The sequence below is a fragment of the Sporothrix brasiliensis genome (genome assembly GCF_000820605.1).
Source record: "Sporothrix brasiliensis 5110 chromosome Unknown Cont15, whole genome shotgun sequence".
NCBI classification, from domain to species: Eukaryota; Fungi; Ascomycota; class Sordariomycetes; order Ophiostomatales; family Ophiostomataceae; genus Sporothrix; species Sporothrix brasiliensis.
This window is the reverse complement of record NW_024467134.1, coordinates 2059521-2080005: the sequence shown is the minus strand read 5'-3', so window position 1 is coordinate 2080005 and position 20485 is coordinate 2059521. Positions and strand designations below refer to the sequence as shown.

Below are 20485 nucleotides of genomic sequence, written 5' to 3'. Positions count from 1 at the left end.
AGTTGGCCCAACCAGACAACAGCCTAACCGCCAACGCGAGATCCCGTTTTCAGGAACTTTCCTATTCGTTTTGGACCAACCTATCCTTTGTTCGCTTTTGCTCTGTTCTCCTGTTCCATTTCTCACACTCGCCCAGTCTCTTGCATGTGAAGAGTCAAAAAACGTGCATCGTGCATGAAGGCCAGAATTTGCGGAATGCAGAAACAAGTACGACAAAATACGACGTACGACATGCAACTGTTAATAATGCTGTGTTGATGATACGGAAAGAATACAAGATGCTCGGCACCTGTTGGAGTCTACCTGGATTCATTGCTCCGTGCAAACTGACACTGTTCTGTGTTTCTTGTTTTGCCACTTGCACATTGCCACCAAAATGTGTTTATCCTTTCTACAGAAAGTATGTTTTCTCATCAAACGGGATCTCCGCACACGCATGCAAGCAGCCCGAAAAGATTGCGTGTTAAGAGAAACAAACAATATTACGGTGTAAGACATAAGAAGAAAAACAACAAAAAAGCGGAACCTTGGACGGGCGATCAAGCTACGGCAAGGACCGTCGCCTAAGGGGCGAAACTCAGCTCAAAAGCCGAACTCCAAAGTTCCCCCAAGGCAGCCCTCCTGCCCTCCCAAAATCAAGGAAGCAGCACTGGTTCGAACTCCTGTGGAGTCGTCAGCAACCACGACGTAGTTGACTTCTTTCCTGGTGAGATATGCTGTTGATCCTGGCAGTACTATTGTCCAAGGGACAAAAGATAATTCACGAGCTGCAGAGCGCAAAGGAGGCAAAAGAAAGGAAGAGCCTGCACAGACTGGACTGCCCTTGTACTGCACTTCATTTCGGATTGTATGGCTGGGTCGTGATCTGGCTGTGGTTTTTGCTTTGCCGATTCTACCCTCCCAAGCTGGCAGTGGCGTTTCTTTTTCTCCCTTGATTCCTCTTTTGTCTTTTCGTTTTGCTGCGCAACCCTGAAGGCTGCACGACTCGCTTGAGCAAGGGGCCAGGTCTCAGTTGCGGAGTAAATACGGTCGTAATTCGTACAGTTGTGTCGGTTGTAGTGTTGGTGGCTGGCGCACAGACACTCAATAAAAATAAAAATATCGGTTTGCCGCCGCAGGCGACAGCGCCAGAGTGTCTCCAGTCTCACACGTCTTACAGGGGTGCTTCAGTGCTTCCAGGCCATCCCCAATCCAGAGCCTTGCCCTCCCATTCCGACGACGACGACACGACGACGACGCAGTGCAACCCAGCAACGATTTCAACATTATTGTCCCAAACTAACGTGTCTCGAGCGCCACGATCTTGAGTCCGTGGTCCGAGCCGTACTGCGTGATCGGCTAGATTCACACCTTTTGTAAAATACCAAGTGCACAAATGACGGGTCGGAATATTCCGCTATTTGACATTAACTATTTGGATATGATTTATGAAATGATCCCTGTTGTCACCAGCATCTGCACGAGGACCACTGAAGGCCCCTGGTTTATCTACGCCGTATTTCAACGATCTTGAGGATGTGCAGGTGGCAATAATGCTGTTGGTGCTGTGGTAGTGTTACTGACGGTCATGTTTGGCAGCCTTTTGGTGTGTCTACTGGCAATTTGTTGGGTTGTTCGTTTGTTCGTCTACTTATTCGAGCCACATCCGGCAGGCGACGTTTTGATTGTATATACGTCAAGACTCGGGATCCTGATATCTGAAAGGAAATGCAACTGGAATGGCAAAGTGATGTGAGGCAGCATCCTGATTTATCCTGCTTCATCCTGCTTCGTCCAACTCCTCGTAGCTCTCTCCGCAGACCAGATGACGTTGGGTCGAGATCCGTGTCTGACAAACAGAAACCAGATTTCCTGCGGCCCAATCTCGATTGCTGTACAACATACTCCGTACTATGACTACACATCCTACTGCTGACTCTAGTCCCAGCTTGCTCTGAGCTCCATTGGCCGTCCCTCTCATCGCTTAACGCACAACTTGCCCAGCATCGACGACGGCAGTGTTGGTTGCGAGGTCTGTGTAGGCCGCGTACCGGGTTTTGGAGGATAACGGACATATTGTTCCGGTGCAGGGCGACAGGACCCAACAAGACGAGACCGGGGAGACGAGAAGCCGGCACCACAGTCGATGTGCCCTGGACAAGGCGCCGGACCACCGACGATGCCATTTCCCTAGCCGCTGGAATGCCAATCACCACAAAGGGTGGCGACGCATTGCCACCCCGGTACCTACCTTGCCCACCCCAGACCCTTGGGATCATCGTGCACCTGCGTTGGTGCCTTGAGCTCAGGAGCTAGACGGTAGCCGACGCTGTCAAGCTCCACTACGGCGCCGGCTGCCAGTGTTTGGGCGCAACCGGTCCTCCGAGTCAGAGGTCGCCGAAGAAGGCCGCCGCCATGGTAATACACGACCAGTGGCGCGTCTGACGGCAAATATCGAGGCCGGTTGAAGCGGTGCGATGGTCCGTTTTCGAGAGACCCGTCTTCCACGGACAACATGTCGGTCAGCGGCGGATATGGCGAAGCTAGCTGTCCCAGCAGACCGGCGAAGGCCACGGGCATCTCTTCAGCCCATCCGCCAAGCACCGGCCACACCCCGACGACTTCTTCGAACTGGATAAGGATACATGCAGCAGTGGTAGTAGAAGAGACGGTAGATGATGTGTACCTATTTCTTGTCGGTGCGGTTTGTTTATTTGCGTTTTATATTTCTCCCTTATTTGTCTTTTCGAATTGTTTAGCTATCTCACCTCCTCGACCAATTATACGACCACTCAAATGTTACAATCGACTTCTTGTCGCCACTTCGCTCCTGCCTTCCTTTTCCCCGTTCCGATCATGAAGCGGGTCCGGGTATCCGGTCCGGATCGTTCCCGGCCGAAGCCACACTATTAGACACCCAACAGCTAGAACTAATTTGCTGCACCGACCCATTCCCCATCTCTTCCTATATGTCAAAGAACCATCCCTTCTGGCCCCTCTCAAAGCTTCTCCTCATAATCGTACCTCTCAGCTTGGGGGTTTTCTTTTGCTTTACTTGTCCCTGCCTTCCTCCGGATCTCAACCGTAGACTGCAGGTACGAGCCACCGAAACGATTACCGCTCCGTGAGATGGATTTTGCATTGTTGTTTTTGTCTATTCGTTTTCTCAGCAGACCACGCCAGAAATGGCGACCATCACCATCCAGCACTACGTGTCTTCAGCAATATCCGCTGCCGCACGTGGGCCTCTTCACCCTACTCGTCCGACCTGACGCCCAAACGCAAGAACTTGAAGTGCACTGAGGCGGAGACGACGAACTTGTGCGAGAAGAGCCTGGCTGCTATGTTGGCTTTGTGCCGCCGCATCGCGGCGGACAACTTCACGTTCGTTTTGCGTCCTGCTGCGTAACACGCCGCAATTGAAGGGCGTCCCTAACCTACTCGAGGCTGACCTGGTGATTTGTGGTTTTACGTAAGAAGCAAGAAGCAAGAAGGGGAAGAACTGTCGATAAATAAGAGCATTTATTTAAATTTACATACGCTACTAAAGCCCCTTCCCCCTCTCCTCGTATACTAGTGTAAAGATATGCTGTGATGTTTTCTCCTTGTGCAACAATCGCACTTCCGACTAACACCGTGATTGCCTAATTAGGAAATGTCTCCACAATTCCTGGATCGCACCTGATCCGAAACGTCTTCCTCCACGCACTAACTCGGGCATGTCGATTCCGGGTACTTTCCGAAGTAGAGTGATTCTTGGAAGGACGTGGCTAAAAGTCACTCACCAAATGCAGAGATAGAAACTCGGAAAATCAGCTGGTTCCCGTGGAAATTGGTTTGCAGATGGTAGTGAACGCGTTTCGATTCTACGCAAGAACATACGCAAAGTCAAGTTAAGAACCAAGACGCAAAAAACAAAATAAAACAGAAAATGAAGTCGAATAGATCGCTGTGGCCTTTCCGGGATTTCCTCCTTTTCACCCACGAAGTCCCGTGTGGTGTATTTCCCCTCGTCAGCTTATCCAGTTGTCCTGTTTTCCATGTTTCCCGCTTCCGCTTTGACCCCCCTCTCCCAACCTCTTCTCCATCGTCGTATCTACTTCTGTTCCAGCATGAAGCCAGAGAAGAACCGGTCAAGCGAAGTGTAGTCATTTACCGCACCCACGTACGACACGTACTGGTCTGGCCGGATCACAACAGCCGCACCCACTCCAGGGTCGATGCCGTAGTTCTTGTACGCGTCGCCATGGCCCTCGTGGTACGACTGGCCGTCCACAAAGATCTTGTTGTAGTCCCAGCCGTCGACCTCGTGTAACGGCCGCAGGACTTCTGGGAAGTCGAAGATGCTCACCTCTTCGCGGTGGCCCGAGTGCACCGTGAGCAGCTCAATCACCGAGTCGTAGCGGCCGTCCTTGGGCGTGAAGCGCTTGAGGAACGACGTAGGTTGTGCGAGCCGCTTTCCAATGACCTCGAGATCCGCGCGGCGGTCCGGAATCGTCAGGTCACCCGGGAAGAACACCACGCGCCAAGTGCCGTTGCTGCGCAGGCGCTCCTGGAAGTGCCAGGGCCGGCCGTCCGACTGGTTCAGTACTTTGAAACTGGGCATGCGCATCCCTACCTTGACCTCGGTCGCCAGCTCCTGGCGGCTCACCACAGGCTTCTTCGTGACACCGTTGACACCGTTGACACCATTGACACCGTTGACACCATTGACACCATTAACACCATTGACACCATTAACACCATTGACACCCTTGGCACCATTCGTCGCCGCCGCCTCGGGCGCCTTGGCCACAATGCAGCTGGCGCCGTAGTCGACAGCAATGCCGCTGGCAAACATGTTGCCCTTGGCAAATGCCTCCTTGAACTCAGACATGCTGATGCCTTCCTCGTCCATGACATCCTTGGCCGGCCGGCCCGAAAACAGCCGCGAGAACTTATGGTCGAATTTGATCAGGTCGTGCGCGATGAGGCTGCGCTCGTCCTCGTACGATTTGAGGATCGACCGGTCAGCCGTGCCCTTGAGCACGCTAGCAATCTTCCAGCCGAGGTTGAAGGCTAATTAAAGTGTCAGCACATCGTCGTTCGACCAGCACACATTTCCTCGCGACTCGGAGAAGTTCACTTACTGTCCTGCATGCTGACGTTCATGCCCTGGCCGGCCTTGGGCGAGTGCGTATGCACGGCATCGCCCGCCAGGAAAATACGCTCGTTGGCCGAGAAGTGCGTGCCCACGCGCTGTCCAATCTGGTACGCCGTCCACCAATCCAGCGTACGGTACGACAGCGTGTACGGCGCCATAATCTTGTTGGCCGACTGCAAGATCACCTCGGGTGTGATCTTGGACCGGTCGGCACGGGAGCCTGCCGATGAGCCGTCGGTGTTCTTTTCGGTGGTGGTGATTTGGATGTACAGCCGCACGAGTTTGTTCTCGCGCGGGATGACCATAACGCTGCCCGACTCCGCCGAGTGGATCGCGCAGCGCATGCGGATGTCCGGGAAGTCCGTGATCGGGACAATGTCCAGGACACCCCAGATGTAGTCTGTGCTCTCACCCTCCAGCGCAAAGCCCAACTCGCGCCGCACCCACGAGTGTGCGCCGTCGGCACCGAGCATGTACTTGGCGCGCACCGTCTCGACCGCGCCGGCCTTGGCGTTGAGCTCGACCGCTTTGATTAAGTCAGCCGTGTCGTCCGCCGCCAGGTTGCTGCGAAACAGACCGTCACTGACTGCCACGCCGTTGGTTGACGTTGCCACCTGCTTGGGCGTGGCCTCCTCTTCGGTCAGGTGGCGCAGCGTCACCGTGATGGGGTAGTTGTCGGGCGAACTGTCTTCGGCCTGGGATGCGTCAAACTTGAGCGCTGTCGGCAGCACGCCGCGCTCGACGCGGATGTCGCTTTCACGCTCAATCTGATCGATGAAGAGCCGCTCGATGCGGCCCTGGTTGAGGACGACCTGCTGGAAGCGGCTGATACCCGGGATAGTGTCTGGGATGCGCCCACTGCGAGCAATCTTACCAGACTCGTCGGGGTTCCAGAAGCAGATTTCAATCATGTGGTTGGACTCGATCCATACGCGGTTGGCAAAACCAAACGAGTCGAAGATCTCGAGCGTGCGGCATTGCAGGCCATCAGCCTGGCCGTTGAAGATCTGGGAAGATGTCAGTATTGCCGCCCGGGGAGGTCTCAAGAGGTAGTGGAGTAGGGAAGCATACCTTGGTACCGCGTTTGTCAACAATGCGCGTCTTGATTCCACACCGTGCCATCCAGGTAGCCATCATCATTCCGGCCGGGCCAGCGCCCACGATGAGCACATCAACATTGCTCTCAGTCGCCATGCTTATTTGAGGTGAAGGTGAGGGTGGGATATCGGAGTATACGAGGCTATGGATTGGGAAGGTCAAGGAGTGAAGCAGGAGAAGGTTATGAAGTCTGTTGATGTTCGTCTTTGCCGTACAGAAAAGATGCTGAGACCTGCTCTTTATGTCGAGTGATGTATATTGTCGTGTCCAAGGCGGGAAAGAATATGTCTGACCTTTGTCGACGTTGATGTGCCCTGTTTTTTTTATTTTATAAGAAAACAGAAAAGAATCCATAAGCTGCCTTCATTTTCCCTTTTCGCACACATTGTTGTCATCCACGGCCTCCCTCAACGCTACCCACCGAGGCTAGGTCGTCGGTCCAGGGTAGTGGTCCATGGTCTTCGGATAGGGGTACATGGCCTCATGCCATTCTCAAACCAAGGACTTGATAGACAGTTCATAGCCCAGTGGGCACAGCTCTCACAGTCCACTTTGGTTGTAGCGTTTCGTGGGGCATGCTAGTACGACATGGCTACTCCGTCGAGGCGATCTGGAGAAGACAAGAACCGTTCTTTACTGGCAGATGCCAATCGGTTAGGTAAGGCGCACGAAAATGAGTTGCGCGGCGGAGCAGTGGATGTTTTTCCAGTTTGTAGGAAGTAACTTCAGGAGTGCGGGGAAATGCGCCATGGACATTGGGGATCGTAGTCGGAGCGGAGTGCATGTGGGAGGAGCGGGCGAAAGACAAACAAGCCAGGCGAAGCAACGTCCACACCATGGTACTAAAGATGTCTCTGGCAAATCGACAAAAGCTTTCCCGGCGATGCCTCACCTGGCGTCCTCAGGTGGCTCGTAGCGCTAATATTCAGACACGGACGTGAGACGGACGCCAAAGTAGAAGCAATTCATGCCCCGAATCCGGTTCCGTCTCCGCTCGTCCATGGTTTATCTTTCGGAAGCTGGGCATTAGCATGTTGGAGTACAGGGTAGCTTATTTCCTTAGTTGATCCTCCAAGTCAGCTAAACTAGCACATAAAAATGACGCGGCATTGAAATCGGGAGGTCTCCAAGACGAGGACCTAAACAGATGGAGGCGAAAGGTTCCGGTGACGTCGGAAGCGAAGGGTAGAAGGTCGGGATGAGGAGACAAGAGGGTTGATCTGCAACAAGGCGGCGAATCAGCCACGTGAGCAGGGTTGGGTGGCATAGACTGTGCTACAAGCAATGCCGGTATACCATGTTGTGTTGAAGTTGGACACGATGCAAAATGTCGGGATGTCTGCGATGAAAACATTCCAGACTGACCAAATCAGGGGGCAGTGAGCAGTATCTGAAAGAATGATAATGGAAAAGAAGGCAGGTGCGATCAAACGGATGTCTGGAGGGTAGGTGCAGTTACAGAAGGCGCAGCCCGGTTGAGCATCAGTCGTTCCTCCCTGCTACTCTTACAAATAAAAATATAATTTGAACAATTTAAAATCATTTTTTTAGACAATTAAAATCAGACGCAAAAAGCAACTCCAAAAACAAATTGTAGACATGTTGTGCATAGAATCAATTAAAGACTCCATGTCAAAAAATAGACAAAAAAACACGACAAGAGAGGGATTCGAACCCTCGCTCCCGAAGGAACGGGCTTAGCAGGCCCGCGCGTTAACCACTCCGCCATCTTGCCTTTGCACTTTGGGCGGCTGATACTAGGCGTCCGCTTATGTGGGTACATAAAGCCCCACGTGCCGTCCACAAATGAGGTCTTTTTACGGGCAAGGCTGAAGAAGCCAGCAAATCAGAGGGACAAAGCCAGACAATGCGTGACGACATGCTTTCGAGGGTGGTATTCTGTTACGACGTCGAGCTCGGCTTCCATTTCATAAGCTACGCAATGAAAGTAGTAAAATAAAAAGGCTAGAACTTGCCGTCATTCAACGTGTGTCGAACCAAAGCAATATCATGACGCGTAAGCCGACTGGATAGCATGCCGAAATGAACAAAAAAATGCATACATGAACCGTTGCAGAACAGGACAAGTTATCTCTCATCCTCATCGCTTCTTTTCCTTCTCTCCCCTCCCCTTCTTCTGTCTCCGATCTCCCCCCATCTCCACCTAAGCCTTGGGGTCAAGAGCCAGGCTAACGTTGTACTCGAGCTCGAACTCGGCCTGCGGGTCGTTGGCGCGCGGCGCAAAGTCCACCTTCAGGTTCTCCTTGACTGCGAAAACAGAGTCGTCCTCCAGGTACTTGGAGTCGGAATCGAAGATCTGTGTCGTAAGCGCCTTGTGGCCGGGAGCCTCAACCTGAAAGGAGTCAGCGACCAGTGTATGGAACAATATGGGGGGAGAGGAGAACGCAGTCCTTACAATCAAGTGGATATGCGCGGGTCGCCAGTGGTGGCGGTCCATCAAATCCAGTAGCTTGCCGGCCGGGCCGTCGCCAGGCACAGGATATGGCGTCGGCCGCAGACAGTAGAAGCTGTAACGGCCGTTGTCATCCGTCACAAATTTACCGCGCAGGTTGTACTCCTGCTGTTTGGGGTCCTGCTGCTCGTACAGGCCGTTGGTGGAGCACTCCCATGCGTCGACGACAGCGCCCGCAAGAGGCAGGCCTGTGTCGGCGCTGGTGACCTGGCCGTGCATAAAGGCAACGACGCCGTCCTCGGGGGTATCAAATGTCATGGTGGACCCGTTGGGGCGGGTCGGCGTGTCGCTGCGCCAGAAAGGGCCCAGGATGGCAGAGGCCGTGAGTGGCTTGTTGGCCTTGACGGCCTCGGCGTACGTGATGGAGTCGACGAGGCTCTCGAGTCCAATGACGTCGCACATGAGCTGGCCCTCATTGCGTGTCTCGTTGGACATCTTGCCGCCGGCATTGATCATCTCGACGCCGAGCATCCACTCGTCGACGGTCAGGTTAACTTCGCGGGCAAAGTCGTGGATGTGTTGGATGAAGGAGGACATCACCTTGCGCATGCGTGGTGACGTTTTATCGCCCATGCTCTTGATGACGCTGGCAGTAAACTCCTGGCCGAGGACGGTGCTTTCGGAAGCGCTGGGCGGCGCGACGGTAGCAGCGCCATTTTTCGCCGTGAAATTGGCGACATGGTCGTTAGAAGGGTTTGCTGAAGGCATAGTATCGCGGTTTGACTATGGGAGGGGGGGTAGGGTATGGGTGTTCTGGGTGAAGAAGAGGAAGAGGGCACGTGAGAATGAAGGGGACAAACGAGGCGAGAAGTTTGGAATCTTGAGTTATAAATGTGAAGTTTGGGAAGGTGCTTCAAGAAAGAACTTGTGGACAATGTAGCTGAACAAGGTCACTCAAGAAAGGAAGGCGCGGATGTAAGTCAGAAACAGTGCAGGAAGGCACAGATGTGCTGATGGAGGCAGGAAGGGTAAGGTTGAAGATGGGAACAGGGAAGGGGATAAGGCAATACAAGAAGCTTGGTTCCCTGGATATCGGCCATCCTCTTATATCTTTAAAACGTTCGTTGGGTTGAGAAAGAATCTGAAGAGTGTCCAGGGTGCGTAACCTCAAACAGGACCGCTCCGTTTCATTTTCCTGCTACTCTGTAAGATCTTGATGCACCCGTTCCTGCCTTCGTGCGCCGTCGTCCCTTCCTTGAGTGGTCACTAGACCACTAGCAGTTTCCGTGTCCGTTGAAGTGCGGAGGACTCGCAGCCACAGGCCCATCGTACATTGTGAGCTCTTCCCTTTTGGGACCAACATCGGGCCGCAAACTAATAAGGAAAGCACACAGCGGTGGAGTTAAATTTAATGCAAAATAAAAAAGGAAAAAGGCGAGAAGGCTTTGTGCTCCAATGGTCCGCAATTGTCTTATCCCGCCAACCAACATAGCTTTGCTTCATTTTCCTCGCCAATCTCGAAGAATTCCGACAGTCGTCCGTTCGGATTTTACAGGTACACCCCTAAGTAACGAATTGTCTGACCATGGAAAGCAAAATGGAAACCAAGCGACCATTGAGACGATAAGCAATCCACATCCAGAAGGAACGGAGGACGACGTTGTTACGGAAGGCACATGGTGCGAGAATCCTGCGGGGACAATGCCCTCCGTCACTTGCCAAAGTGCCAAAAGAAATCGGTCGCCACTTCCTTGCAGCTTGCCATCCGAACCATTGTTCGGATGTCGTTTTGCTGCGTTGCTCCTTCCGTACGTTATGACCCACTCCGCCCCCGCCATCGCCCCAGCTACCCTTCTCCGCCTTGCCTGCTAGCGCCTGCGAGTTGCACTAGTGTTTCTTTGCGGCGGTCTCCAATTCCGTTGTCGCTGTTATTTTGTTTGTGGAAAGCAGTTCCTGTGTTTTTCTGTAAGTTCGCGATTTTGGTGCGTGCCAAGACAAGTTGCTCCCTCTCCCGTCTCCCGAAGCGGAAATACCGCGGATCAGCAAATTTGCATTACGCGGCATACATTGTATACCGCAGTTTCCGTTCGTCACGGGCTGCCGCTGTGTACTGTGGGGGCATCTGGATGGCCGCAGAATGAGCAAGAATGAAAACTTGTTTGGCAAACGCATGAGGGCAGTTTCTAGAAGTGTTTCTTTCGTACGACGGCTTTATATTGTCATGTCTTTTTGAATGCTTATTTAAGGATGAAAGGGGGCAAAGGAGCACACGTTTGCGAAAGTTTAAAATTAATATAAATAAATAAATATTGCCCAAACGAAACGAAAACGACTACATGCAGTATTCTTTATTATCACAACAGCTGCTCAGAATCATTCTATGTCTTATTGATTTCTCCGTCTCTTTTCGTTATATAATTCTAGTGAAAAAAAAGCATCTAAATGGCCGCCGTAGTCTTAAGGTAGTCACCATCGTCACTTGCAAACGATGTCCAGTTTGCCTCGTCGCTGCCATTGGGCCGGGACGCACGCTGAAAACCCAGTTCAAGCCCGTCGATATGTGCCACGGGCTTGACTACCGTCACGTCGTGTCCGTAGGCCTTGGACGACCACACCTCGAGAATGTTCGGGTCGTCGAAGAGGTGCGGGTGCTGCCGACGCAGCCCCAGCAGTGCGTTGCCTGAGATTTGGTCCACGCTGTGGCTATGGGTCATGCCCATAAACTCCTCTCCGGCCACGGCGCGTAGCTTGGCCTGCACGTCCTCCGGCAATAGACCCGCCTTGAACAGAAGCAGGTCGTACTGCATGAGCGACGCCTTGCCGTGCCAGGAACCGCCAACGGTGGCACGGTTGTACAGACCTGTGAGCGCCGCAATAGCGCCCATGCAGCCCGTGCCGTAGTCGGAAATTGGAAACGGAGGCACAACCGGCTCGTTCAGTCCCATAAATCTGCCCTGTGCCCAGGCAACGCCCGTGACCTAAAATAGAGCAGAAATATATTAGTGACAATTCCGTTTAGATATATGATGAGATGAAAAGAAGGGAGCCGTAAACTCACGCAATCGGCAATCTGCTGCCAGCCAGGCCGCGACGCCCACTCGCCCTCGTAGCCAAAGCAGTTCTCGTTGACATAAACGATGCCATAGCCGCGCTTCTGGGCCAATGCAGTCACATACGTGGGTCCGAAACCCAGCTTTTCCAGTGCCCCAGGACGGTAGCCATCCAAAATCACGTCCGCCTCCAGTGCAACCTTTTCGAAAACCTTCCGTCCCTCGCGCGTTTTGAGATTGAGTTCGGCTGCGTGTTTGCCCATGTTACCGTCGACCTGGAAAAAGGGCACGTCGCTCAAGTTCGGGCTAGTGATCTTCAGTACATCTGCGCCGTACTCGCCCAGGATGCGACCGACGATGGGTCCTGCGATGATGCGGCAAAGCTCGAGAACCTTGATACCGGAAAGGGGGCGTCTCTCGTCCGGGCCCGACGGTAGCGGCCGGGGTGCCGTCGTCGACTCAAGGCTGGCCACCTTCCACGGCGCCAGATCGGCATTTGATTTACCCTGTATCTGTTAGTTCTTTTTCTTTTTTGTCTTTTATTTCGTTTTTGTCAGAAAAGTGAAAACACACATGTGGCGTTTGCAAAAACTCTTCGTACTCAAAAACAGGAACGCCAGCCTGCTTGTTTTTCGCATTCAGGACTTCGAGTTCGGCAATGGACAACTGCTTTGTCTGGGACTCGATCGCCTCAACAATGGCCTCGTGTGACTTGAGATCCGGGCGGAACGGCTCTAGGCCGATCATCCGCAACGTCGTCGATGCCTCTAGCGAGCCATGGATGTGGTAGTATTGGCCGGGATCTCGTGTCTCGTACAGGTTCGCCGACATACGGCGATATTGGTCCGACTGGGCCTGCAGGAGATCGGTATCCTTGAGGTAGTATTTCACTTCGCTGTCGAGCTTGCCGTATGTCCCAACCTTGGCCAAGTAAGCCTGGAAAAGGAACGCAGTCGTTTTCTCTAGATTGATTACAATCTGGGCAGGCCTTTGCACCTGTTGTTGGTGTGTGTGTGTCTTGGTGTTTTGCAGTACCAGTGCAAATGCTGCCTCGATGGCTTTGAGGGCTCCCGCCGTCTCGGTCTCTTTGAAAGGTATGGGGAAGTATGGGAAGTCGCTGTCGGCCGCGAATGACGTGTGATTCTGCAGTGTTGCCACGACTTCTTTTGGCAATGTCACCAGACTGAGAATCAGTGACAGTACCCGTCTTGTTTCCTCCAGCGAGGAATATGACAATTGATTATGATTAGACATTTTTGTTGTGTTGTGAGCGTTTATGTATATGCCTTGTTGTGATGAAACTGTCTCATCTTAGCCGCGTAGGGGAATTTGTCGGTGAGACATGAAAAGAGTGTGCGATGCTGCTGCAGGTCCAATCCAAAATAGAAGTCAAAGGGAAAAAGGCAAAGCAGTGCTTAGGCTTATAAAAGGAGCCGGGATGGGGAGCCAACCTCAAATGATTATCAATTAAGATTTGGTGGATTTCGAAGAGGGCTGCTGTGGATGAGCAAGTCGCCGTCGTATGAAAGCCGGTGCAAACAAATCCACATCAGAAGAGGCCGGAGTGAGTTAGCTTTGTGCAAAGAAATAAGACCTTCGAAGTCTCTGCAGATCCACCATCCTCCAACTATACTCTTCCACAGCCGACCGCAGGTCAGCCTGACTAAGCCTAGATGAACCGTTAATATGTTGGTACGGAAGAAACAGCACGGGAGTTCGATAAGAAGGCTTGCTGACTTGAGCTTTCATATTTTAGTTTGTCTGTTGACAGTGCACTTCTAACCCTCGCCTCTCGCCAACAGAAAACCCGTAAAGCAAGACTGTGGTCCCGCGGAGATAGATCTGCTCTGACGGCCACCCCTCCGTCTCTGGATTGCTCAACTTTTCCTCTTGGACAGATTGTGGTACCGGCCACTAACATGTCGGAAGTACCGTGCAAGAGATTCCGGGGCGCCGTCGAAATGTGATACGCCGTGAGAAATTAACGCCCGCTGCGGGGATATAGTTGTCGAAATTCGGGAGTGTAAATGTGTAGGAAATAATGGAGCATGGCCGACTATGCCAGTCAAAAAAGGCCTCACATGTCCCAGAAAAGGCCGTCACTTCATACAGCTGCGGGATAGAAAAAGCTTTCAGCCACCCTGCAAGTACCGGTCCGGAATCTCGAACAACCCACCCCAGAATAAAATACCAGGACTCTGGGAAGGGCACTAGGACAAACCGTCCGTCGGCTAGATCGCAGCGTTGGGGATCGCCCGCTAACGTTGGCATGGATCGGGTCGGAACAGGGTGGTAGGTAGCTTGAAGGCTCTCTGCACCAATGCATCTTCCGAAAGTTCTTAGTTCTATGCACCCGGTATCCGAAGCGCTTTCGGATGCGCCATTGGTATTGTGCAGGCGCAAAACATCGCAGCTGTAAAAAACTGACATCAGTCCCTGAGAGGTCATAAAAAAAATGTAAAAAGAAATCTATAAAAAAAAAAAAAACATCGCCACACCTCTCCAGCTGAAAGCCTGATAAGTTGGTACGTATCGTACACCAGGACGCCCCGAAACCGTAATTACCACCGGTGGCCAACGGAAGTTGCACTGGTGTCGTATATGGCCAGCGTGCCATGGCCGTGGGCCATTCGTGTGCTGTAGTGTCTCATTGGCCCGGGGCTGAATCCACGCTAGGTTTGATTCGTAGGGTAGACGTTCGTGTTAGTGACGTCCTCATTGCTCGGAAAACCTCATACCTCTGATATTCGAATTTATGCAACTTATCGTGAGCACATTCACCTGCCAAACGCCACAATTTCTATAGCTTGTCGCCATGCCGTTCATTGCCATTCCGTCTTCCCAGGAGCTGTACTATGTGCTGAGGTCGCCAGAGGACGCGGGCAGCTCTGGCCTGACATTCTTGTTCATCCACGGGCTTGGTTCGTCTAGTTCGTTTTATGCGACGGTCATGCCTGCGCTGGTCGCAGCAGGACATCGGTGTCTCGCTTTTGACATGAACGGTTCGTACGAGGCTGATGGCCTACACTCCTATCTATGAACATCGGGCGGCTGAAACTCATTTTCAGCGTTATCTCAACGGAAGCTGACTCACCTATCACCTAAAACTCAGGTAGCTGCTTGACAAAATACTCTGGCAAGGACAACAGCATCCAGGATCATGCAAATGACGCCAAAGCCCTCATTCATGAGTTTGGTATTTCTCCGGAAAAAGTCGTTGCCGTCGGTCATTCGATGGGCGGCCTTGTGGCTGGCACCCTGGCGACGGAGCTCGACTTGGCGGGTGCGGTCCTTATTGGCGCTGTGACGCCCAGCGATGCCATCACAACAGCATTCTCGCAGAGAATCAAGACGGTCGAGCAAAGTAAGGACGCAATCACCCACGCCAGTGCATAGCCGATCGCATTGTCGCATCTGACATACCGATGCTTGCAGATGGCATGGAGCCAATGGCAGACAGCATTCCCGCGGCCGCAACTGGTTCAAAGTCGACTCCGACACACCATGCATTTATTCGCGCGCTCCTCCTGTCACAAACATCGCAGGGTTATGCCGGCCTCTGTCGTGCCATTGCAACAGCACAACCGGCCATGTACGCCAAAGCACAGTGCCCTGCTTTGCTCATTGCAGGAGCGGATGACAAGGTCGTACCTGCGGCAAGCATGGAGGAAATCAAGAAAAGGTATAATGCACCCAGAAGCTGAGACAAGTAAATATATTGACCCGTGACGTTCACACAAAATCTAACCCGTTTCTTACGAACGCTGCAGCTGGGGGGCAGGTCGTGAGCAAGCCTCTTTGGAGGTTCTGGAAGGTGTCGGGCATTGGCACTGCGTCGAAGCAGGTGACAAGATCGGCGCCTTGCTCGTCGGCTTTGCTCGTCAAATCAAGCAGACATCGTGACGTTGTCTAAGAGGCCGGCGCGGCAGTATCCTATAGTGATGTCAGTCAGTAAATAAATGTTTGTCAAAAATACATGATAATGTCCACACATGTCCGTAACATACTAGGTAAACCTGGTAGAACTGAAGCTTGAGATCCCCGCTTGCATCTTCCACGAGCTCGGCATGGGCTGCCCATTCCTTGCCAGAGTCCTGTCCGGTCTTTGACGTGTACTTGACAGTCCCGTACAACATAAACTCGTTGGAGCCGGAGCCGAAAGGGAATATCTTTGAGACTGCGTGCGAGCGAGCCGCAACAGCCGCCCACATTCCCTGCCGGAGGGCCAGGATCTCTAAAGATAAGCAAACCGGTCAGTAACCGTAACAAGCACACAGTCGTGTAACATTGGGCTACCCACGGTCAAAGCCAGCAGCCTTCTTCGAGGCCATGATCAACGTGGCGTCCGGAAGAAACAATTTCGCATATTGCCCGTGTGCCGTCGGGGTGTCTGATGTCCTGTAGAACGTATCGAAGAACGCAACGGCGCGAGGGTCGACGCTGGTGCCCGTGGGCAGGACTGGGCTGATGTAAGAGGCCATATCGTGCTATGTGGTTGCTGTGTTTGAAAGATAACAACGGGAGCTTAAAAGAACTTGAAAAAGGGGGTCAATTGGTTGAGGCAAGCCAGCCGTGACTGCCTTGTCCAACATATATGAGCACAGTCAGGTATTTCCAACCAGGAGCTTCCTCTTTGTGGGGCCCAAGATGACAGGGCAAGAACGACCGCCGTTGTCGCTACTTCGCGCTTTCCACTTTCTTTCCTTCTCTCTCCTGGTCCTGCCTCATATCAAGTGTACGTCTACAAAACCGGTAGTCACAACTGTGCTAAACTAGTCCACTCTTTCCTGGTCCGATGGCCTGTCACCCTATATCTATCATCCAAGCCCTGGCCACAGGCCGGTTTAACAACAAGCGGGGTAGGCGCGATCACCCATTTAGCTAGGTCTGGGCTGCAGTTTCCAGAAAATCGAAAGCTCAGAAATGGCCCCGAACATGGGGCGAAGAAGGAGCGATGGTATGGGGTCAGTCTTTTGGACTCGCGGCCCCCAGGTATGGAGTAACTGACGCTGGAGGTCGTGCCTTCTTTTAATTTTCTCTCAAGCGGGAAAGTATGGGGCTTTGCACTTGCTGAATTATTTTTATGTTTTCTCCAGCTTCTCTCGCGGGTGGAAAGTGTGGGAACACAAAGCACACTGCATTATCGCGACCTGCAGCATCGTCAAATCGAGGCCCTCTGCCGCGCCCGACCCTCCAAAATGCCTTCGTCCAAGGTTAAGCCGTCAGAACGCCGCCGCTGCCAACAGGCCTGTGCCAGCTGTAAGCGACGAAAAGAGCGCTGTGATGGCCGTCAGCCGTGCAGCCGATGCATTGTTCGAGGCGTCCAATACGAATGCTACTTCTCTCGACCACTTGAGACACCACCGCCCTCAACAAGGCCCATGGCAGCATCTGCAGGTGCTGCGGGGTCGACCACAGTACCGTCAGTAGCAGTCGCGACAGTTGTGGCCGTCCCGACCGTTGCATCAGCGGCACCGCAAACCGAAAACAGTCCACAGTCTACCAGCTCGGCGCTGGCTTCCGCTTCTGTCCCGACGAATGCCAACAGCCCTGGCCAGAAGGGGCCTCTGCCGGCGCCCACCACGTCGACAAACGCAAACGGCCTGCGACATGACCGCTCCATGGATTTTGACGAGCCGGCCGGGGTCGCACAAAGCACAAATACCAATGTAAGCGACGCGTCGGATCAGCCACGGCGCAAACGGAGGCGGTCCCATCTGGGCTCCTCCTCGTCTGCCGCTGCCGTGCCCCATCTCTCGCGCCTCATCCAGGGCGGCCGTGGCAGCCTCTTTTACATTGGCGACTCGGCAAACTTGAGCTTTCTGCAAATCATCCGGCGGTTGACTCGCGAGTCGATAGGCTCTTGCAAGTTCACCGATGACCCTTTCCAGCATCTTATTGTCGAGGCCGCACCATCCACCAGCAACAACTGGGTCTTGGATGCCATTCAGGGCCCTCCCAGCATACCTTACGTCGAGAAGGCCTCGTCCTTGCTGACTTGGTTTTTGCGCGCTACAAACTGCATTTTGGGCATGTACGACGAGGCCGAGCTCAGAGAGAACATGCTCTGGTGGCTGCAGCAACAGTCACCCAAAGAGTCGTCTCCTGGCAGCGGCCGTGACAGTCTCACGTCTGCCGACAGCGCGGCACAGGAAGCGATCTTCTTTCTCATTTTTGCGATCGGCGCCCAGGCGAGTCCCGAAGACGACGACGAGTTGGCCGAAAAGTATTTCAATTACGGCCGCTACCTCACAGTCTGCGGTGCCACTGTCGAGCCTAGTCTCTCTACAATCCAGGCCTACATCTTACTTTCCATGTATCTGCTTGCAGCGTCCCGCAGAAATGCGTCCTTCATGTACCTAGGAATGGCCGTTCGCGCTGCTTATGCCCTCGGCATTCACCGGAGCGACATCAATGCGGCCTTCGACCCGAATGAGTACGCGCCGCGTGAACGGCTGTGGAAGGTCCTGCGGACACTCGATCTGTTCTTGAGCACATCTCTTGGACGCCCACCGTCGACAACAGAAACACGCAACACCAAGGCAGAAGACAACTACTCAGCAGCAAACGACCTATGCTCCATCTTCGAAGCAATATTAACCCAGGTGTACTCTACACGTACGGTCTCGACCTCGACTATAGAAAGGATCAGCGAACAACACAGGCTGTGGACAACGCGATTTGCTTCTGGCCTCGCTACAGATGGAATCCAGCCGGAAGAGTTTTTGGATCTGGATGGCGACGGCACCAAGACACCAAACATCGGCCTCTTCCACCTAAGGAAGCCTATTACTGGACCATTATGCTTCTATCGCGGCCGTTTCTAATTGAGAACATTTCGAAACACGTTGCTCAGTCCAAGGGCCAGTATAAGATGGACGGCGGTACTACAGCTCCAGCGAATCCACATTCGCCGTCGGAAAATATTCTTGCCTACGCTTGCGTCGATTCTGCCATCCGCACGATGAGTCTCCTCCGCGGGCTCCTTGATGCGCCGAAAGTACCGAAACGCCTTCCTTACATAGTAAACTCGGCGTTTGTGTCGGCGCTCGTCTTGGGCTTTGCGCAATTTGGTGACCTAGACCGGGTCTTCCCTATTGGCAAGAGTTTGGCTATTGCGCAGAAGGTCCTGGCACTTTTTGGCCGGCATGATCCTGTCTCCAAGCGGTACGCTTCTATCGTCACCGATCTCCAGGCTGCGTGTGAAGCGTGCCTGGAGAAGCGTGCAAGGGGCAAGATGGAACGGCATTCGGTCCTTATTGGCGGCCTGTTCGGCACAGTCGAAGACGCAACGGCCAATCCAGCCGCCGCTGCCGTCGCCACCGCTGCCGCTGCTGCAGGAACCGAACGCCCGGATGACGGCGAAAGCGCCGGGCGCTCAGCGGAGCCGTTCGCAGATACGCCAGCATCGTTGTCGCCGACACAACAACAGCGAAGTCAGCAAGACAGTCAGCAGCGCCAGCAGAAAAAACGACATCAAGAGGTACAAAATGTGCTGAATTTGCAGAGAGGCATCCCCGGAGTTCCTGGACCACATAGTCTATGCGACCTGAGTGCACCAGACAGCAACCCTCCCCAAAATCGCGACAGCAATGGACAAACGCCTATGCCAGCACCATTGCCGCAGAAGCAAAATCCAGCGATGTCGTCCATACAACAGCATTCGCCAATGCCTCATATACCGTCCTACTCCGGCATTGATTTCACCCCACCATTCACCGACGGCAACGACGATTTTCTTGGCCTCGCAAGCGCGGCAGAGGCAGACGATACGCTGGTCCGCCGGCACACAAACTCAAGTTATGACATGGACGACAACACACAGCAATTGCTGCCGCAGATGTCCGGTCTGCCCGACATGATCTTGGCCATGTCCCCGCGCATGATTACTTTTGACTCGTTTGACAAGAACCTCCAGCTTTTCCCCACAATGGATACCACAGGTTTCTTGTAATCCTATACTATTCGGATATACGGAATACCAAGTTGCAATATTTGATGGGAGCACTGCCATGATTGGTTTCGTTTGGCATTTTCGTCTTGGCTCGATTTGCGAACATACGGGATAGACATTTGTATTTTGGCTTGGTTTCGGCGTCCAACAATGTATTATATCCCGGTGGAACGCTTTTTATTTTATGACGCTTCAGTCGTTTATTCCCCCTCTTCATAACTAATAAATCTGAAAGACATTTGTTTCATTATGATTTATTCGATATTGTATCATGTTTAATCGACATTTCTGTATAAAATATCAACATTAATCAATTTTATTATCGTGGGTATTCGTCAATCCATTTTGACTTTAACATTATGCTCCTAGATAACCTTCTGCATTGAATGTGAATCACTCATACTTTAGCTTTGCGCTCCAACACATGGTTGGCACAACATTTACATATGATAACTGTGACTTGGTAACGACACATCCCCACAGCATTGTTCTTCAAAATTGCGAATTTGTGGTTTATTGGTATAAGGACCACGCGGCACCGCAAAGCAAGATTAAGAATACAAGTTTCCTCGCAACACAAGAAGCGGAATCACGATTAAGTCAATTCCTGTCGACCAACACAGGGCATTCCCTCCCTCTCTAGAAAACAACCAGCCGACGAAAGACAGCAGAAGCAGACGGAGACAATCCATCCCTCCCTCTGTATTTCCCATCTGCCGCCGTTTTCTGGAGACGGGAGTCTCTTTCCCTCATCAGTGCGGTTCGAATGGGACTTCCCATGCCACAATAGAAAAACAAAGACCATCTTCTAAGGTAAGAAACAAGAAAAGAAACTCTTTTGGTGCCGT

The 20485-nt window shown here is 52.7% G+C and overlaps 7 protein-coding genes and 1 non-coding gene across 8 annotated transcripts; 3 read left to right on the top strand and 5 right to left on the bottom strand.

Annotated features, from left to right (window-relative positions):
- Positions 1-4075: 4075 nt before the first annotated feature.
- SPBR_05676 (phenol 2-monooxygenase) lies at positions 4076-6316 on the bottom strand (the record flags this gene model as incomplete). Its single annotated transcript, XM_040763939.1, has 3 exons — positions 4076-5037; positions 5109-6129; positions 6194-6316. The coding sequence occupies 3 exons, from the start codon at positions 6314-6316 to the stop codon at positions 4076-4078; spliced, it is 2106 nt and encodes a 701-aa protein (XP_040622351.1).
- A 1558-nt stretch (positions 6317-7874) lies between these two features.
- Positions 7875-7955, bottom strand: SPBR_09476. The gene has a single exon. It is a non-coding gene; the product is annotated as a tRNA-Ser (tRNA).
- Positions 7956-8384: 429 nt separating this feature from the next.
- SPBR_06067 (catechol 1,2-dioxygenase) lies at positions 8385-9401 on the bottom strand (the record flags this gene model as incomplete). Its single annotated transcript, XM_040764329.1, has 2 exons — positions 8385-8573; positions 8637-9401. The coding sequence occupies 2 exons, from the start codon at positions 9399-9401 to the stop codon at positions 8385-8387; spliced, it is 954 nt and encodes a 317-aa protein (XP_040622350.1).
- A 1670-nt stretch (positions 9402-11071) lies between these two features.
- On the bottom strand, positions 11072-12937 carry SPBR_05757 (CAIB/BAIF family enzyme; the record flags this gene model as incomplete). Its single annotated transcript, XM_040764020.1, has 3 exons — positions 11072-11611; positions 11692-12189; positions 12257-12937. The coding sequence occupies 3 exons, from the start codon at positions 12935-12937 to the stop codon at positions 11072-11074; spliced, it is 1719 nt and encodes a 572-aa protein (XP_040622349.1).
- Positions 12938-14498: 1561 nt separating this feature from the next.
- Positions 14499-15079, top strand: SPBR_06219 (uncharacterized protein; the record flags this gene model as incomplete). The annotated part of the gene is made up of 2 exons (XM_040764481.1): positions 14499-14685; positions 14796-15079. 2 exons carry the CDS (start codon positions 14499-14501, stop codon positions 15077-15079), a joined length of 471 nt encoding a protein of 156 aa, XP_040622348.1.
- Positions 15080-15592: 513 nt separating this feature from the next.
- SPBR_06224 (uncharacterized protein) lies at positions 15593-16164 on the bottom strand (the record flags this gene model as incomplete). Its single annotated transcript, XM_040764486.1, has 3 exons — positions 15593-15616; positions 15691-15917; positions 15984-16164. 3 exons carry the CDS (start codon positions 16162-16164, stop codon positions 15593-15595), a joined length of 432 nt encoding a protein of 143 aa, XP_040622347.1.
- A 900-nt stretch (positions 16165-17064) lies between these two features.
- SPBR_05906 (uncharacterized protein) lies at positions 17065-18510 on the top strand (the record flags this gene model as incomplete). The annotated part of the gene is made up of 1 exon (XM_040764169.1): positions 17065-18510. One exon carries the CDS (start codon positions 17065-17067, stop codon positions 18508-18510), a length of 1446 nt encoding a protein of 481 aa, XP_040622346.1.
- A 47-nt stretch (positions 18511-18557) lies between these two features.
- On the top strand, positions 18558-19637 carry SPBR_06046 (uncharacterized protein; the record flags this gene model as incomplete). The annotated part of the gene is made up of 1 exon (XM_040764308.1): positions 18558-19637. One exon carries the CDS (start codon positions 18558-18560, stop codon positions 19635-19637), a length of 1080 nt encoding a protein of 359 aa, XP_040622345.1.
- Positions 19638-20485: the final 848 nt, after the last annotated feature.